The following is a 19,029-nucleotide window of genomic DNA, read 5'->3' as shown; positions in this document are numbered from 1 at the left end:
AGTTTAATCACTTTTTAAGTCTTTGAGAAAACATCTGTTTTTTTTTTAATACTGATTTTATCTGTTTATGTTTCCTGGAGAGAAGCACATAGAAAAGAAGTCATTTGGTGTTCTGGCTTTAATTAACTTTAAATGACAATATTTGGGGACTGGAAATAAAGTTTTGTTCTACTTAAGACCTTTTGAAAATAGAATAAGTTAGACCCAATGAGAGTTTTACTTTTTAAATTTTAATCAAATGTTTTTAAGGAAATAAATAGCTTTTCCTTTGGGTAAAAATTTTCTCTTAGATATGGTAATAATCTGTGACAGTTAAGAAAGAATGGCTAAAGACCTTTACAAAAGATCAAAATGATATTTAAATTATTTAGTTATCATAGAAATTGATGCTCACAGAGCCTTATTTTTTTTATTTTTTATTTTTTTTGGTTGGCAAAAATATTTTCTTTTTCTTTATCCTTTTTGGCTTGGGGGTAGGGGAAAGAATGATGATGTTCTCTATTCCATACCCCATCTGCCTCATAGATACCATGTGAGGAAATTCATTTTATCTAACTTATTATAAGCTGTTTAGGAAGGAACTTGTTAATCTTCAGGGGGAGCCTGGACTCTGGTTTACACTTAGAAACACTTCAATTTCCCTTCTTGAACTGAGGTACTCTTTACTAAAGGTGTGAAGAGAAAGCAGGAAAAATTCTTCCCGGAGCAGTGAGCAATGTTGCCAGGCCTGGAGCCTATCCAAAACTCAGTTATATTTTGAACTTTAAGTAATATATTTGGGTTCTTTGCAGAGAAATTTCTAACTTAATCCTTTTGTTCTCTATCCTTCCTTATCTCCTTTGAATTAATTAACACCTGACTGAATGAATGCTCTGTGGAGGGTTCTACTCTCAGAGGTATATGATATGCCCTTGCCTTCAAGGTTAGGAGCAAAACCTGAAAGAAATGAAAAGTTAGCAAGAGATTTATGTAACTACTAAAGCAGTAAGTCAATACTAATTATTTAAATTCAGTTATAAATTAGGTTTGCAGTTCAGAAGTGATAATTTGGTAAAGCAGTGATCAGAAGAGGGGTTTGTTTTCATCGGTGAGGAAAAATTAAGACTTGAAATTTTTTTTAAATGGGCAAAAGGAGGTCATCTGTGATTGATGGCATAGTATAGCCAATGGGAAAGCTTAACATCTGTGTGGGGAATAATGAATAATTTTTGTTTGTTTGTTTTTACTGAATCAGATTTTTGTAGGTAGTAAGATTAGAAAAATGCATCAAATCAGATTGTGATACTTTGATTTTGATGCCCTTTGGCCTTTTTTCTTTCTGTTCTTTCAGATGTTGAAGAATTTTGAGAATTGTGAATGATACAGTTAAGTTTAAATAATGATCAAATAATATTTTGATAGAGTGTAGGGAGAGAAATAATATTTTAGTGACATATAAGGAGAGAGTAGTATGTGTTTGTGGTCTGTGTGGTGTTGGATTATTAGGGCGTTCGTAGAAAAGGGGAAAATCGATGATCAGAACAACTGAAGGAAGATTTGACAGATTTCTGATCGGCTACAGAGCCACACTCTCCAGCATTGTAATGCTAAACCATCAAAGTAAAAATGTTGTTCCTCTTCATGGGAGGGGATAAAAGGTACAGCAAAGGGAATAATAATGAATGGTATTGTAATAGTGTATGGTGACAGATAATAGCTACATTTGTAAAACTTGCATAATGTATAGAATGTATAGAATCATTGCACCTGGGTGGCTCAGTCGCTTCATAAGGTAAGCCCTGTATCGGGCTCTGTGCTGACAGTTCGGAACCTGCTTGGGATGCTATCTCTCCTCTTTCTGCCTCTCCCCTGCTCACACGCACTCTCTCTCAAATAAATAAACTTAAAAAAATAGTTTTTAAAAATTACCCAGTAACTCTTGCTGAGTCTTTAATTTTTTTTATGTGAAATTTGAATACATATTTATTTCTGTATACTTTTTCTGTATTCCTTTTGAAGGTGATTAGGAAAGAGGACACAGTGTTAAAGAGAAGTAAATAGAGCAGGAATAGAGATTTTTAAATCTTGGGAATGGAAAAGGAATCTGAAGCAAAGTAGCACTGGCCCTTAGAACTGTACTGTGGCATCACTGGAATAGGGAGCAGGTATATTTGTAGGAGGGACTGAGAGGTCAGAGAATGGTCTGAGTTTCGTTGAGTGTCCCTGCTTAAAGATAAGGCTATATATCAAGTTTGTTTCTCTCTTCTCTGATCCTGATTTTTAATTTTTCTACTTTGTTGCATCTTTTTAAAAAAACATTTTTTAAATGTTTATTTATTTTTGAGAGAGAGAGAGAGAGACAGAGTGTGAGCAGGGGAGCGGCAGAGAGAGAGAGAGAGGGAGACACAGAATCGGAAACAGGCTCTAGGCTCTGAGCTGTCAGAACAGAGCCTGATGCAGGGCTCAAACTCACGAACCATGAGATCATGACCTGAGCCGAAGTCGGATGCTAAACTGACTGAGCCACCCAGGCGCCCCCTACTTTGTTGCATCTTAAATACTTGGAGTATTGTGGTATATAAATATAGGATGGGAGCGGGACTTCCAAATCTTAGAAAATAATTTTGCTTTGGAATGGAAGGCCACATAGTCCGATGTGGGACTTGATCCCACGACCCCGGGATCATGACCTGAGCCGAAATCAAGAGTCAGACGCTCAACTGAGCCACCCAGGCACCCCCAGTTTTTCAGTTTTTAAAAAGAACTTATAAACTCTCAGGAGGGAGAATTTATAATGTATCTAGTGGCAAACATTTCTTTAATCTGTTCTTCTCTACTTTTCCCTATTTCCGGAAGTGGTGCCACCCTGTAACTCATTTCCTTAAACTGAAAACTTCCGAATAATCCTTCAGTTTTCTTTTTGCACTTCTTATACTCAACCCATTAGTAAATTTCACCTTCAAAATAGATTCCAAATCCTCCCACTCTGTCATGTCCATTGCTTCCTCTCAAAACCAAGCTGTCATCATTTGACTACTTGTGTAATGCTTTCCTAACTGGTTTCCCAGCTTCCAGTTTTGTTTCCATACAGTCTTTCTCTACGGTGCCTACAGCCATCTTTTAAAACTTAAATCTTCAACTGGGGACATGAAATATATTGTGTTATATTTGATACAAGTTAGGCAAAATAAAACTAGCAGTAATGTACCTCAAAATGTAAAAAGCAGTCCAAATTTGAATTCATTGTAGCAATTAAAGATTTGTTAACTAGGATTGCATATAGAATTAAATACCTAATTAAATTTAGGTGCTAAAGTGGTTCATTCCTCATTTAGAAAAATAGTGAAAATAATTTAACTCTGTTTCTTACCATTTGTAAGACATTATTATGGATCATCATATACCAGTGAATTTTCTTCAGTTTGTATTTAAAATTCTCCATGAGATATATTCTACTTTATGCATATGAAGATAATTCTAATCCTTCTCTCACAGGATATATGTACATCTTTGGGAGTTTCATTTTCTCTATTGAAATATTTTTCACATAGTTTGTCCATCTTGTCCTTTAAAATCTTTAACATATTTATTACGGAAATTTTAAAGTTCTTCTATTTTTTAATTTTTCTTTTAGGTTTATTTATTTATTTTTAGAGAGAGAGCACAAGCAGGGGAGGGAACGAGAAAAAGGGGGATGGAGAGAATCCCAAGCAGTGCAGAGCCCCACACAGGGTCTAAATGCACACACCGCTAGATCATGACCCAAGCTGAAACCAAGAGTTGGACGCTTAACTGACTGAACCACCCAGGTGTCCTAAAATTTTAAAGTTTTTCTAATTCACATATGTGGGTCATCACTGAACCTGTTTCTATTGACTTTTTTCTTCTTGATTTTGGAATATCATTTCCTAATTCTGTTTATGGTCTTTTTTTTTTTTTTAATAGACTATTTTTTTTTTTTAGATCCATTTTAGGTTTATAGTGAAATTGAGCAGAAAGTACAGAGACTTCCCATATATTAACCCCCACCCCATGTGTTCAGTATCCTCACACCAGTATGTTTGTTAAAATTGATAAACCTACACTGACACACCATTATTCAAAGTCCATAGTTTTTATTAGGGTTCACTCTTGGTGGTGTACATTCCTTGAGTTCTGAAAAATGTCTAATGACATATATCCACCATTATAGTATCATAGAGAATAGTTTCACTGCCCTGAAAATCCTCTGTTCTCTTCCTTTTTTATCCTTGCCTTCCTACTAACCCTTGGCAATTGCTGATCTTTTTTTACTGTCTTCATAGTTTTACCTTTTCCAGAATACTGTACAGTTGGAATCATACAGTATTTGTTTTTTTTTCATACTGAGTTCTTTCACTTAGTAATGTGCGCTTAAAGTTACTCCATATCTTTTCATGGCTTGATAGAACTCATTTCTTTTTAAAAAGTACTGAATAGTATTCCATTGTCTGCATGTACCATAGTTAATTTATCCATTCATCTACTGAAGGATATCTTGATTGCTTCCAAGTTGTGGCAGTTATGAATAAAGTTGCTATAAACATCCATGTACAGGTGCAGGCTTTTGTGTGGAGGTAAGTTTTCAACTCCTTTTCATAAATACTGAGTGTGATTGCTGGATTGTATGGTAGGAGTAAGTTTAGTTTTGTGAGACTGCCAAACTGTTTTCTACATTGGCTCTACTATTCCCACCAGCAATGAATGAGATTCCTTATTGCTCCACGTCCTTGCCAGAGTGTGGTATTGTCATTTTTCTGGGATTTGGCCATTCTAATAGGTGTGTAGTGGTATCTTGTTTTCATTTGCATTTCCTAAATGACTTATGATGTGGAGCATTTTTCATATGCTTATTTGCCATCTCTATATCTTCTTTGGTAAGGTGTTTGTTCAGGTCTTTGGCCCACTTTTAGTTTGGGTGTTTTTTTCTTGTTGTTTTAAGAATTCTTTGTATCTTTTTGGATAGCAGCCCTTATCAGCTATTCATTTATATTATTTTCTCCCAGTCAGTGGCTTGTCTTCTTATGCTCTTGATGGTGTCTTTTGCAGAGCAGAAGGTTTTAATTTTAATTCTAATCAAGTGCAGCTTATCAATTCTTTCTCCCATGGATATTGTGCCGTTGATGTTGTATCTAAAAAGACATTGCCATTTGGAAGGTTATCTGGATTTCTTCTTTGTTATTTTCTAGGAGTTTTACAGTTTTGCTTTTTACATTTAGGTCTGTGATCCATTTTGAGTTAATTTTTGTGAAGGGTTTGAAGTGTGGTATCTAGATCCTTTTTTTTTTTTTTTTTTTGCATGTGGCTGTCCAATCATTCCAGCAACATTTGTTGAAAAGACTGTCTTGTCCCTGTTGTTGCTGTTTTATCAAACATCAGTTGACTATATTTATGTAGGTTTATTTTAGGACTCTCTGTTCTGTTTCACTGATATATTTGTTTCTTTTTTCACCAGTATCAGACTGTCTTGATTACTGTAGCTTTATAGTAAGTCTTCTTTTTTTTAATGTTTTATTTATTTTTGAGAGAGAAGGAGAGAGTGTGAATGGGGGAGGGGCAGAGAGAGAGGGAGATACAGAATCCAAAGCAGGCTCCATGCTCTGAGCTGACAGCACAGAGCCCAGTGCGGGGCTTGAACCTGCGAACTGTGAGATAGATCATGACCCAAGCTGAAGTCGGATGCTTAACCGACTGAGCCACCCAGGCGCCCCTGTAGTAAGTCTTTTTTTTTAATGATTGATTTTTTTTTTTCGAAAGTTTATTCTCAAATGTACAATAGAATCTAAGAAATATTTCATTCTAATGTAGATAGCAACAGCTGGTATGAAAAGGAATCCAGATGTTTAAACAGGGATAGAAATAAGTATCACCATTGCCACAGACACAAGGAACAGCTTACTTTTTGCCAGATTTCTTAATTCCACCTGTGGCCAGGAGACCCCTCCCCACGGCCTTTGCTTTAGCTCCTTGAGTTTCTTCTACTCCTCTTTCTGTTTGAATGCCTTATCTCATCCATCTCCTTGACCTGCTTCAGGGACTGACTTCATGCCACCTTCATGGCTGGACGTGGTGCCTGCCGCTCCTTTCCCAGACTGCCACTGGAAGGGGTCTGGATGTCAGGTAGCATCAGTCTTCTGACTGTTCTTCTCCTTCAGTATCGTGTTGGCTGTTCTACCCTTTTTTGCTTTTTCATATAAATTTTAGAATCATTTTGTCAGTATCCATAAAATAACTTGATGAGGTTTTTGATTGAGATTACATTGAATATGTAGATCAAATCAGGAAGAACTGACCTCTTGACGGTATTTAGCTTTCCTGTCTGATCTCAAAATTTTTTTATACACTGCATTGGAATTTCTGCAGTTTTCTAGCAGTTTTTTTTTTTATACTTTATGCCTTGGGTAACTATCAAATGTAACTGAATTTTGACGGAGCTAATTTTAATTTTAATTTTAATTTACTTTCATTTCTGAAGACTTACGATTTTGAAAAGAGATGGGTTTAAAAATTAATTATTTCAATACATAATAATTCTTAAACTTGGCTGTTGAAATGTTTTTTCAAATTGCTTTTGTACTTATTTTTAAAATTTTTATTGAAATACAACATGTAGGGGCGCCTGGGTGGCGCAGTCGGTTGGGCGTCCGACTTCAGCCAGGTCACGATCTCGCGGTCCGTGAGTTCGAGCCCCGCGTCGGGCTCTGGGCTGATGGCTCAGAGCCTGGAGCCTGTTTCCGATTCTGTGTCTCCCTCTCTCTCTGCCCCTCCCCCGTTCATGCTCTGTCTCTCTCCCAAAAATAAATAAACGTTGAAAAAAAAAAATTAAAAAAAAAAAAAGAAATACAACATGTAATCACTTCTCGGCCTTTTGGCTAAGATCAAATGAAATATAACATGTAAAAAAAAGTACACAAATAATGAATACACAGCTTAATATGGTGTTTTGACAAAGTCAACACCCATATGACAAGAAACATTACTGGCATCTCAAGCCCCTTTGTGCCCCTGTTGCATTCACTCCTTTTCCTTACCTTAGGTCTAACTGATATGCTGACTAGATTTGTTTTGCATTATTTTTCACTTCTGTTTTTTTTTTTTAATGTTTATTTATTTTGAGAGAAAGCACATGCGCATGTGAGCAGGGGAGGTACAGAGAGAGAATCCCAAGCAGGCTCCGCGCTGTCTGCACAGAGCCTGACAGAGCTCGATCCCATGAACCGTGAGATCATAACCTGAGCTGAAATCAGGAGTTGGATGCTTGACTGACTGAGCTACCCAGGCACCCCTATTTTTCACTTCTAAATAAATGATGCTTGAACAAGCCTTAGGCCATTGATAGTGTTTTGGCGATGGGTGGTTTGAATTTTCTAAAATAAAAAGTTTAATACAACACACACACACTAATGAATGCCCATGTACTTATCATCCAGTGTTAATAATTAACAATTCACGGACAGTCTTCTTTCATCCAGCCTTTTAAGTTATTTTGAAACGAACCCCAGGTGTCACATTATCATTTTGATAGATATTTTTAAATCTGTATTTCTAAAAGATGAAAAGATGACTATTTTTACCATAAAAGTTCTTTTTTTTTTAAAGTTTGTGTATTTTGAGAGAGAGCACACATGAATAGGAGAGGAGCAGAGAGAGAATCCCAAGTAGGCTCCGCACTACCAGCACAGGGCCCATCTCAGGGCTGGAACCCATGAACCGTGAGATCATGACCTGAGCTGAAGTCATGAGCTGGGTACTTAAACAACCAAGCTACCCAGGCACTTCACCATAGAAGTAATTTAAGGAATATACCTACACCTTTTTTTAATTTAAAAAAATTAAAAAAAAATTTTAATGTTTTATTTATTTTTGAGAGAGAGATAGAGAGCGAGCAGGGGGAGGGGCAGAGAGAAAGGGAGACAGAGGATCTGAAGCAGGCTCTGTGCTGACAGCAGAGCCTAATGCAGGGCTTGAATCCATGAGCCGTGAAATCATGATCAGAATCAAAGTCGGATGCTTAATGGACTGAGCCACCCAGGCACCCAAAGATAACTGCACCTTTAAAGAAAAATCAGTTAATTCCTTACTATCAGAGATTCCCGTAGAGTTCAAAGCTCTCCATATATAATTCTCTATACTGTTTATTTGTTTGAATTAAGATCCGTATATTGGCATTCGTTGGCATGTCCCTTAAGTCTCCTTTAATCTAAAGGTTCTCCCTGTCTTTTTTTCTTGCAATATTGGTAATCTTTTCAAAAGCTGGTTGTTGTTTTTATTTCTCAAGGTATTTTTTTCATGGGTATTCTCCTTCAGCCTTTTTATGAACGTGATTAGTGTGAGGTTTAAAAATTGGGGTATAATTTACATACAGTTAAATGCACAGATCTTGGTGAATTTTGGTAATTGTATAGATAGATCAGTGTTTCCACCACTTAATGTATATTGTTTTCAGTTAATACCCTTTTTAAATGGAAAGAGAGGAGAAATCCTTTTCATTCTTTAGATTCTAAAGTTTAGAGTAAGTACAGTGGCAAGGAACAAAAAATAATCGATTGCTATTAGGAATATAAAGCTTTTTGCTTTTCACAGCCAGATAGGTGAATTAAGAAAATTTGGGGTTTGGAAAATATTACTTGCTACCAGAGGGATATATGTAACATTTTAGAGCTAAAGGTGAGAAGTGTAAATGCACTGGGTTGGAATTTGCATCTTCGTGGAAAGCTGTGGCTGTTTGGTTATTCCTATAAATTGTATGCACCCTTCCCCCACAACCTTCACCTCTGCCTCAGTTTCAGGCAACAGACAATCTCCTCTAAACTTTTTAAAGTCAGGAAGATCATGTGGTTATTAACTCCAGGAAAGAGATAACTACAGTTGAGGCATATAAATGTCTTAAGTATGTTATTTGACAGACATTAGCCTACTTGGTTCTTTCATCTGTCTGTGGTTTGAATTTATTGTTTATTTAACTTTGGGGACTTTATTAATCAACTTGGGTTTTCTTAGAGTAGGGCACTGATCTTAGTTTGATATCATTAGTAAGGTAGAATAGAAGTTACTGAGTGGCTACTCTGTGTGAGGAATTATCTTAAATACAACTCTCTTAATAAGCAACTAAGTGATGGAGGTGATGACAGCCATTTTGTACATAGCCTAGATCTGGAAACAGAGAATTTGTGATTTGTACAAGTTATATAGCTAGTAACTACCAAGAACAGGGCTTTAAACCCTGAACTTTTACTCCAAAACCTTTGAACAGTTTTCACTAAAATACACTGTCTTCATGAGTATTAGAAACCGAAGAAATAGTAACTCTGCCCTTTGCAAATGCTTGCTGCTTATATGTATGTGAAGAAACAGTCATATATAAAACACAAAATTTTGTCAAATCCAATTGTGATAGAATTTCTGCATGAATGTGCAAGTCTCAAATTGTTTCAGGAGAAAGTTTTACACTAAAAAGTCAGTAAAACAAAATAATTTGTCTAGTGCTTATGGTGCAATATAATGACATTAGACCAATATTTTTGTTTTAAAGGTAATAGGTAAATTGATCAGATTTTCTTTAGATAATTCAGCTCAGGATATGACTTTTTTAGAAGTGGGGGTTACTTAAATTTTCTAGTTCTTCATTGAATTTATAGTTTAACTTTTAAGATGAAAAGTCTGTTTTCATTTTATGGAAAGTGGATATATTTTAAAAAGCTTTTCCTAACTTAACATAGTAATATAAATTTGTTTTAAAAGAGGTAATGTCTTTTATACTCCTTAAAAATTGCTTACCTAAATTCAGATTTAATTTCTATTTTGAAAAAAAAAAATGACTTCTGTGTCTATTGTTTCTGCTCCTTTTCAAATCTTGAGAACCTTTTAACCAATCATAATTACAATCAACTGAATTTCACTTTATCTTTGTGTGCTCTGTTTTTTAAACAAATTCTCATTTTAAATACTTCAAACTGTTACATTTACCAAGCTTATTACTAGACTTTTTGTCCCTAAGATCCTGCCCCTCTCCTAAAAAGCCATTCTAAATTTTTTAACAGAAAATCAGCTTCCTTTCAAACTTGCCATAGTATTAAAAAAAAAATGTAGTTGTCTTTTTCTTGGTTTTATTGAGCTTTCATAGTCTTAAAAGATTTCAGAAGATCATGGTTTTCTCTAATAGAAGTACATACTGCTTCTTGAAAGTTTTTTTTGTTTTTGTTTTTATTTTTGTTTTTGTTTTTTAAATGTGAAGTTGATTGGGTAAGGCAAATGGAACAACCAGTTAAGCTCATTCCTTCTGTACTTATTATTAACTTCAAAGCTCCTAGTTTTAACCTCTGGTTCAGTCCCATCTTACTAGATTTAAGTGGTTTTTGTTTTGTTTTTTTTTTCATGCAGGTTCTGCTCATTAATCACCACGAGTGTGGATCTGAAGAAGAGTTTATTACCTCTCTTTTTTTGAGTATGTTTAACTTCAGATACACACAACGTAGCTTCTCCTTCCCTATTAGATTCTTAGAAGGTAGTTATATTTTTATAGTCTCCTTCTTGTGACTTTGATAGTTGTGATCAATAAGAATAAAAACTATTCCTTACTACATACTGGGCTACTGCATGCAAATCAGTTCATTTAAAACCTCCTGGAGGTCTTTGGCATGCCAGACATAAAACCATGAGTGTTTGTTTGTGGAGGTAACCATGTTCCAAAGGAATTTAAGAGTTCTTTTATCAAGAAACTGGGAGAGTTATCTTTCAGGCTCTGGGAATCACTTATTTTAAGGGGCTTGCTTTTGGTGTGTGATTTTCAAAATTAATTTAAAATGGGAAATGGTAAATTAAAAATATTCTTGTGGTATTAGATTTTTGAATGATTAGTATAGAGAAGTTAGCTTGCATTTTACCTATTGTATGCTTAACAAAATAGCTGATTGTATCATGTAAACATTAATGAGAATATTTTTCCATGTTTGCAACTTTTAGACACAGCAATATATTTTTCTTCTTGTACATGAATATGATAAATGAAATATGGTAACAAAATTCATTCATGTTTTTTATATTTAGGGTTGGAAAAAAGAAAGAATTCTGGCTGAATATCCTGATGGCAGGATAATAATGGTTCTTCCTGAAGACCCAAAGTATGCTCTGAAAAAGGTAAATTTTCAGTGACATTTCATGTAGAATGGATAATGTAATTTTGTAGCCACTTTTAACAGGGTAATGCATTATTGGCATAGCATATTTAAACACCAATTCTGAAAACAAGCAATAGCATTTAAAGAATAAAGAATACAACCCAACTGAAAAATTATGCTTTAAACTTGTAATGAGTTTGGGATATGTGAAATAAATTTTTAGTGAATTGATTACTGTCCCATATTATCAGTAAATTGAGTGATGATATAATAGGCATGCTAGTTTATGATGCCACATAAGTGACTTTAAGAATCAGAATTATAATTAAAATGTGAATAACTTTGAAAATTAAAATGAACAATTTTAAAGTTTCATGTTGAGAGTAAGTTTTTATTTTTATTATTTTTATTTTTTGAAGTTTATTTATTTTGAGGGAGAGAGAGCGAGCAGGGGAGGGGCAGAGAGAGAGAAAGGGAGGGAGAGAATCCCAAGCAGGCTCTGCACTGTCAGCGTGGAGCCCAATGTGGGTCTCGACCTCATGAACTGTGAGATCATGATATGAGCCAAAATCAAGAGTCAGATGCTTAACTGACCAAACCACCCAGGCACCCTGAGAGTAAATTTTTAAATAAAAGCTTATTGCAGAAGAGGATATAATAGTAGTAATTCTGAGATTAAGCATGGGGTAATCATATAATGTTAAGAGAAAAAAGATATATTCTGATTTATAGTTATAATGTAGAAAACCTAAAAAGATCCTCTTATCTAGTGTGAACCAGGTTTTACTCCAACATAGAGTTCCATACTTTGAAGGTTCGGAGAAATAAACCAGAGAGATAATGAAGTCTGGAATCATTCTATTACATCAAGTATCTTTTTTTTTTTTTTTTTCCAATTTCCACATGCTTTTTCAGAAGTACCTTGTAATGTACAACAATGGGTCCAGTTGTCTATATGTAAATCTTAATTTCACTGAGCTATGTCCAGAATGTCTAGAAAATGCAAGGAAAATAATTTATTTATGCTTATTTTTAGATTAACAATTGGACCTCTTTAAATTTAGGATAACTTAACCAATAGCTCAGTTGGTTAAGCGTCTGACTTCGGCTCAGGTCATGGTCTCGCGGTTTGTGAGTTTGAACCCCACATCAGGCTCTTCGCTGACCACACAGAGCCTGGAGCCTGCTTTGGAGTCTGTGTCTCCCTCTCTCTGTCCCTCCCTTGCTCACACTCTGTCTCTCTCTCTCAAAAATAAATAGCTATTAAAAACAATTTTTTTTTTTAATTTAGGATAACTTCACTTGAAAGGGAGGTTGAAAGAAACATTTTAACCCTATCATTTGAAAATATAGCTAACATTCTACTTTATCTTACTGTTTTTGACTTCAGATAACCCTGTATTATCTATGACGGGACAATCTCAGATAACCAAATAAGCCCCCATACTACACCACTGCCTAATAATATAGACAATAGCATTTAAAAATTTTTTTTTTTTTTTTAACGTTTATTTATTTTTGAGACAGAGGGAGACAGAGCATGAACGGGGGAGGGTCAGAGAGACAGGGAGACACAGAATCTGAAATAGGCTCCAGGCTCTGAGCGGTCAGCACAGAGCCCGATGCGGGGCTCGAACTCATGGACCGTGAGATCATGACCTGAGCCGAAGTTGGACGCTCAACCAACTGAGCCACCCAGGCGCCCCGACAATAGCATTTAGAATGACACATAACTATGCCCCTTGTCTTATATTTGAAACATTGATCCTTGTCATAAAAACAAATATTTGTTAGTTAATATTGGATTAGTGATTGACTAAATGAAAATTATGTAGTTTTTGGAATTCCAGCCATTACCGTTTGGAAATGAACAGTTGCTACACCACCACATGTGGCATTTGGACTTTTCGTAACTAAGAATATTAAGTAAATATGAACATCCTCGTTTTAGTTTCTCAGGGCAGAATCTTAGTAACAATGCAGTATGTTACTAGTTAATATCCCATAATGGGTTAAAAATGAAAATCTAAGGAATTGTGAGTCATTTGCCTTTAGGAACTGAAATATGAGTTGTATTATGGGCTCCTGTTCTAGGATTAAAAGGACTTGAGTTTTCATCCCTGAATAAAGGATTTATTACATGGTATTCTACATGTCAGAGGTATGAAGACTTAATGCTCTTAGGGGTTATTTTCATTTTAAACTTAGTAACACAAATGAGTATTTGTTGGACTGATTATTTGCATTTGCTAAGTGTTTGTTTATTTTTGAGAGAGCCTGAGCAGGGAAAGGGCAGAGAGAGGGGGAGAGAGAGAATCCAAAGCAGGCTCCATGCTGTCAGTGCAGAGCCAACCTGGGGCTCAATCCCATAAACTGTGACATCATGATCTAAGAAATCAAGAGTCAGGTGCTTAACCAAATGAGCCACGCAGGTGCCTCTTGCATTTTTTTTTTTTTTTTTTTAAACTGGGGAAAGAAGTAATGTTTGAGTACTTACAAAAACCTTTTAGTGCCTACAAGAGCTAGAGCTTGTATTTGACCTTGACCACAGTTCTAGGAGGCAAACTACAAGAAGCATGGTTTGATGTCATATTAGTATTTAAGGATTCAAATCTCTGCTCCTTGGTTTTCTAGATGTCCAGTATCTGACATGGGAAAGTTACCTTTGAATTTTCTTCCTTGCACATGTAAAGTGAAGAATCATAGACTTTGAAGAGATGTTGGATTTAAGTAAGATAATATCTGGCCAGTGGTTGATAAGGAATAAACATGTGTTTCTTTCCTCTCACTTCCATTTTACTGATGAGAGTACTAATTAAGGCTTGGAAAGAAAAGTGGCTTGCCTGGCTAAGATTCCAGTGAAGCTCTCTCCAGTTCTCAAACCCGTGATGCTTCTAATGGGAAGCTTTAATGTTCTTATTGTCCGTTGTAGAAACTCTCAATGTTTTTGTTCTTTAGACTGCTGGTCTTGGCATTACTGTCCATTTCTTACCTCATTTTGCACATCGTTCCGCAGGCCTTGAAAAACAGGTCAGTAGGTCAGCATAATCGTTCCAATTTTTTAATTTGAAATTTTTTTTATTTTTAGAGAGAGTAGGAACTGAGAGAGAGAGAGAGAATATCTTAAGTAGGTTCTCTTGCTCAGTGCAGAGCCTAACATGGGGCTTGATCCCTAGAGCCAACTGAGCCACCCAGGTGCCCCCCAAAGAACTCTTTAAACAATGTCCTGCTTCGAATAATATACTCAACTTACTGAACTGTAATAGTATATTTTTATATCTATACATGGCTTTTTTTGTTAAAAAAATACTGTTCTTTATTTGGCAGGTTGACGAGATTAGAGAGATGGTTGATAATGATTTAGGTTTCCAACAGGCTCCACTAATGTGCTATTCCAGAACTAAAACACTTCTGTTTATCTCTAATGACAAAAAAGTAGTTGGTTGCCTAATTGCGGAACATATCCAGTGGGTAAGTGACTTTTAAAGAGTGTTCATATGTAGTTTGGTGGCTAAAGGGTTTACTGTGTAAACTTGAATAACATAATCCTGGTAAATTTATCAACATTTGATGTAAGGAAGCATGTGAATGTCAGATTTTCTGTAATTTTTTATTAAGTGGAATTGTATCTTGCGAGAGAATTAGTTTCTCAAGTTAGTATATAAAATAAAAATTTTATAAGTCGAAAGCACTGTAAAATTTTGTGTAGGAAGTTTCCATGTTGGAGACTAATGTAATGTATGCCTCAGTCACTTTAGTACTAGAATGAAGCAAAGGTTGGCAAACTGTTGCCTGAGGACAAAACCCAGCCTGTTTTTGTAAATAAAATCTTACTGTAAAATAGTGATATCCTTTTGCTTACATATTGTCTGTGGCTGGTTTTCCACTACAAAGACTGAGTTGAGTAGTTGCAGCAGAAGTCAGGTGGGCTACAAAGCCTTTCTTTATAAAAAGTTTCCCATCCCCAGAATAGATCAGCACTTCTTTGGTTGAGTGCTAGGTAAGAATTTGGTTTGTATTTAGGAGCCAAATTGTACAAAAGCTAAATAAAAGAATCACAATAAAAGGTATATGCTCACACTGGGTAAGTTATGTACTAATAGACCAACTTAGGAGAACAGAAGATTCTGTTTATGCTCAAAGAGGGCATACCTTATTTAAATTGGCTTTTTTCAGCTGAGCTCTTGTTCATGAATTCAGTGCACATTGGAGTTGACTTTTGTTCAGTTGGTATCTTTTAGTATATAAATAGTTGCCTGCAAATGTATATTTTATCATAAAGTTTTCTAACGAAACGAAGTCAAAACAAGTCTGCATGAACTAATTTCTATATGTTAAAAAATTTCAGCCTTAAATTGTATAGCTTTATGAATCTTGCTGTCTATTTTAACAAAATTGATTTAAATGAATAGCTGATAAGGTGATTTGGGGATATAAATTTGATATGAAATGGCTTGCAGAGTTTGCCATATTGAAATTGAGTTAATTTTACATAGTGCAAACCCTTGTATTTTTTTCATTTCTGTTCTGCCTAGTTCCACAAATGATTTTTGCAGTGTTTAGAAGATAGTTCTGTAATGGCTGTTTGTTGTTAATTCTTCATTGTATTGTCTGATTGTTTTAAGTTTTGTACCATGTCCCATCAGAAGGCTGGTTGTTGTCCAACTAGACTGGTAGAGGAGACATCATGCTTTTTAAAGCACTTTGGTGGTTTTTTTTTTTTAAGTGACGGGAGTGTGGGGAAAGCAGCTTTTAAAACTCTTGATTCTTCTGCCATTCCTATTCCTAGTTCTTGCATAGTTGTGAACCCTAAAACTGTGGCAGCAATCACACAGACAGTTGTTACGACTGCTGAGTTCTTCACATGTGCTTTGCTGGTCCTTGGAATGTGGGTAATAGAGGAAAAAAATAACATTCAGTTGCCATTATGGGCCAGCCATGATGGCAAGGTATTTTGTATGTATTACCTTATTTAATTTCTCAACAGTTTTCTGAAAGAGGTGATAAATATCTGTAATTTATAGATGAGGATCTCAAATCTTAATTAGTTACCTCTCTCATGGTGACATAACTAGTGAGTGAATTAGAATAGAATGGAGATTCAGGTCTATTTCCTGCTAAAGTGGGAGTGAAAATATATGTGACTCCCATAGTTTAAGAAGCCAGACACATGTAGTGACCTCCTCACTAAGGTTAGTACTACACAACTGATAATTAATATTCTTACTTTAAAATTTTTACCTCTAATTTTGATATATTAGGGCTACAGAGTTATAGAAGAGAAACTTCCAGTTATCAGGTCAGAAGAAGAAAAAGTCAGATTTGAAAGGCAGAAAGCCTGGTGCTGCTCAACATTGCCAGAGCCTGCAATCTGTGGGATCAGTCGGATATGGGTATTCAGCATGATGCGTCGGAAGAAAATTGCCTCTCGCATGATTGAATGCCTAAGGTAACTTGAATGTAATTCAAGTCATTTTCTGTTGTTCTAAGATTTCAGCAGATTTTTAGTATAAAGATTGGCATTTAATTAATCTTAAATGTATAATCTTTATCTTCTTAATTTAAAATTTGCGTAAGATTGTCAGCATATTGGATCTGTGTTTTTTATGTGAAGTTAATCTGAGGGGGGAGAAAGCACTATCAGTTAAATACTGTTAAACCATTTTTGCTTACTTGTAACTATATTAGGGCAAAATAACCCACTTATTTCAAACTGTGTTCAATATCAGAATTTTAAAGAAAATCAGATCAGTGTGGGAAGTTTTTTGGGAATTTAGCTGTTAGGAAAATTTGTCTTAATTTAAGAATATTATTTGTAAATTATTTAAGTCTCTTACTAGTTTTTCTTTTTGCTTTTATTGCTTGATTTTAAATTAAAGGTATAGAGGAAAAGACTCAGATAAATTGCGTGTTTTTTTTTGTTGTTGTTCTTTTAAAGTACCTTTGCTAACAGATTAATGGAGGTTCAAATTAATCATGCACATGAGGTTTTCATGTCAGTCTCTTGTTTTTATTTATTCCTAAAATCCCTGTCTGCGATTACTGTAGGTATAGCTTTCAAAGTAATTCATCACTGTGAGGTCATAAGGCTCTAGAAATCTTAGAGCCTTAATGTGTTTCTGGTCTCTTCCCCCTTATTTTATTGTGAATAATGATCCAGGAGGGCTCAGGTCTACCCACACTTTTCATGATGAGTGCAGGCAGGTATATTTCTAGCTCTTTAAAAACTAAACCTGGAAAATGGAGCTGCTGAAATACTAGTCCTAAATATGAGGGCATTGCCCTTCCTTTGTTTTTTTAAATGAAAAGCAGTTTTATTTATCTTTAATTTTTTTTTAAGTTTATTCACTTAGAGCAAGAGCGAACACAAGTGGGGGAGGGGCAGAGAGAGAGAGACAGAGAGACAGAGAGAGAGAGAGAATCCCAAGCAGGCTCTTCACCATCAGCGCAAAGCCGAAGTCAGATGCTTAACCAACTGAGCCACCCGGGCGCCCTGCCCCTCCTTTAAGATTACAGTGTGAAAATTCTAATAGTCTGTATCCTGGCTAATAAAAAAATTTTTTTTTTTGTTAAAAACAGCCATATTGGGGCGCCTGGGTGGCGCAGTCGGTTAAGCGTCCGGCTTCAGCCAGGTCACGATCTCGCAGTCCGTGAGTTCGAGCCCCGCGTCGGGCTCTGGGCTGATGGCTCAGAGCCTGGAGCCTGTTTCTGATTCTGTGTCTCCCTCTCTCTCTGCCCCTCCCCCGTTCATGCTCTGTCTCTCTCTGTCCCAAAAATAAATAAACGTTGAAAAAAAAAAAAAAAAAAAAAACAGCCATATTGAGCTGTGATTACGTAGCATAAAATTCATCTATACAGTCAGTGGGTTTTAGTATATTCAGAAGGCTGTGCAACCATCATCACTTTCCAATTCCAGAACATTTCCATCACTGTCCCCCCACAACCCACACCTGTTAGAAATCACTCCCCATTTCCCTCTCCCCCACCTACTTACAATCACTAATGTACTTTTCTATCTGAATGAATTTGCCTATTCTGAACATTTCATATAAATGGATTCCTATAATACATGACCTTTTGTGACTGGTTTATTTTACTAAGCATGTTTTCAAGGTTCATCCATGTTGTAGCATGTATCTGTGTGCTTCATCCCTTTTTTTATTGCCAAATAATACCCCATTGTATGCATATACCACCACATTTCATTTATCCAGTCATCAGTTGATGGACATTGGGTTGGTTATACTTTCTGGCTGCTATGAGTAATCTATGAACATTCATATACAAATTTTTGTGTGTTTTTATTTCTTGGTAATTGGTTTGCATGTTTTTATTTCTCTTGGTATATACCTAGGAGTAGAATTGTTGGGCCATATGGTAACTGTTTGTGTAACATTTTGAGGAGCTGCCAAACTGTTCATTTATCAAAGCAGCTACACTATTTTACAGTCCCTCCAGCCACATAACAGGCTCCATATCCTCACCAACACCTGTCATAATTTTAGCTATCCTAATGAGTGTGGAGTGGTATTTTGTTTTGGTTTTGATTTACATTTTCCTAATGACTAATGATCACCATCTTTTCATGTGCTTACTGGCCATTTATATATATTTTTTAGAGAAATGCCTATTCAGATCCTGTGTCCATTGTTTTTCTTTTTCTTATTATAGTAGTTCTTTATATATTCTGGAGACAAGTCCCTTATCAGATATATGATCTCCAAATTTTTTTTTTTCAAATTTTTATTTAAATTTTAGTTAGTTAACATATAGTGTAGTATTGGTTTCAGGAGCAGAATTCAGTGATTCATCATTTACATATAATATCCAGTGCTCATCATAACAAGTGCTCTTCTTAATACCCATCACCCACTAGCCCATCCCCCACCCTCCTCCCTCCATCAACCCTCAGTTT

General features: G+C 35.6%; 1 protein-coding gene across 4 annotated transcripts in view; it reads left to right on the top strand.

Annotated features, from left to right (window-relative positions):
* ESCO1 (establishment of sister chromatid cohesion N-acetyltransferase 1) overlaps window positions 1-19,029 on the top strand; it is a 74,877-nt gene that overhangs the window by 51,757 nt on the left and 4,091 nt on the right. For 3 of the 4 annotated variants that reach the window (XM_045458587.1, XM_045458588.1, XM_045458586.1), the window contains 3 exons: window positions 11,044-11,133; window positions 14,442-14,585; window positions 16,376-16,563. In XM_045458587.1, the coding sequence (XP_045314543.1) occupies window positions 11,044-11,133; window positions 14,442-14,585; window positions 16,376-16,563 (422 nt within the window). Of the gene's footprint in view, window positions 1-10,377; window positions 10,502-11,043; window positions 11,134-14,441; window positions 14,586-16,375; window positions 16,564-19,029 lie in introns of those variants that run through there. The other variant, XR_006707742.1, reaches the window with a different exon arrangement.

The sequence above is a fragment of the Leopardus geoffroyi genome, chromosome D3, assembly GCF_018350155.1.
Source record: "Leopardus geoffroyi isolate Oge1 chromosome D3, O.geoffroyi_Oge1_pat1.0, whole genome shotgun sequence".
Taxonomy (NCBI): domain Eukaryota; kingdom Metazoa; phylum Chordata; class Mammalia; order Carnivora; family Felidae; genus Leopardus; species Leopardus geoffroyi.
This window is presented reverse-complemented; position numbering and strand designations above follow the sequence as displayed.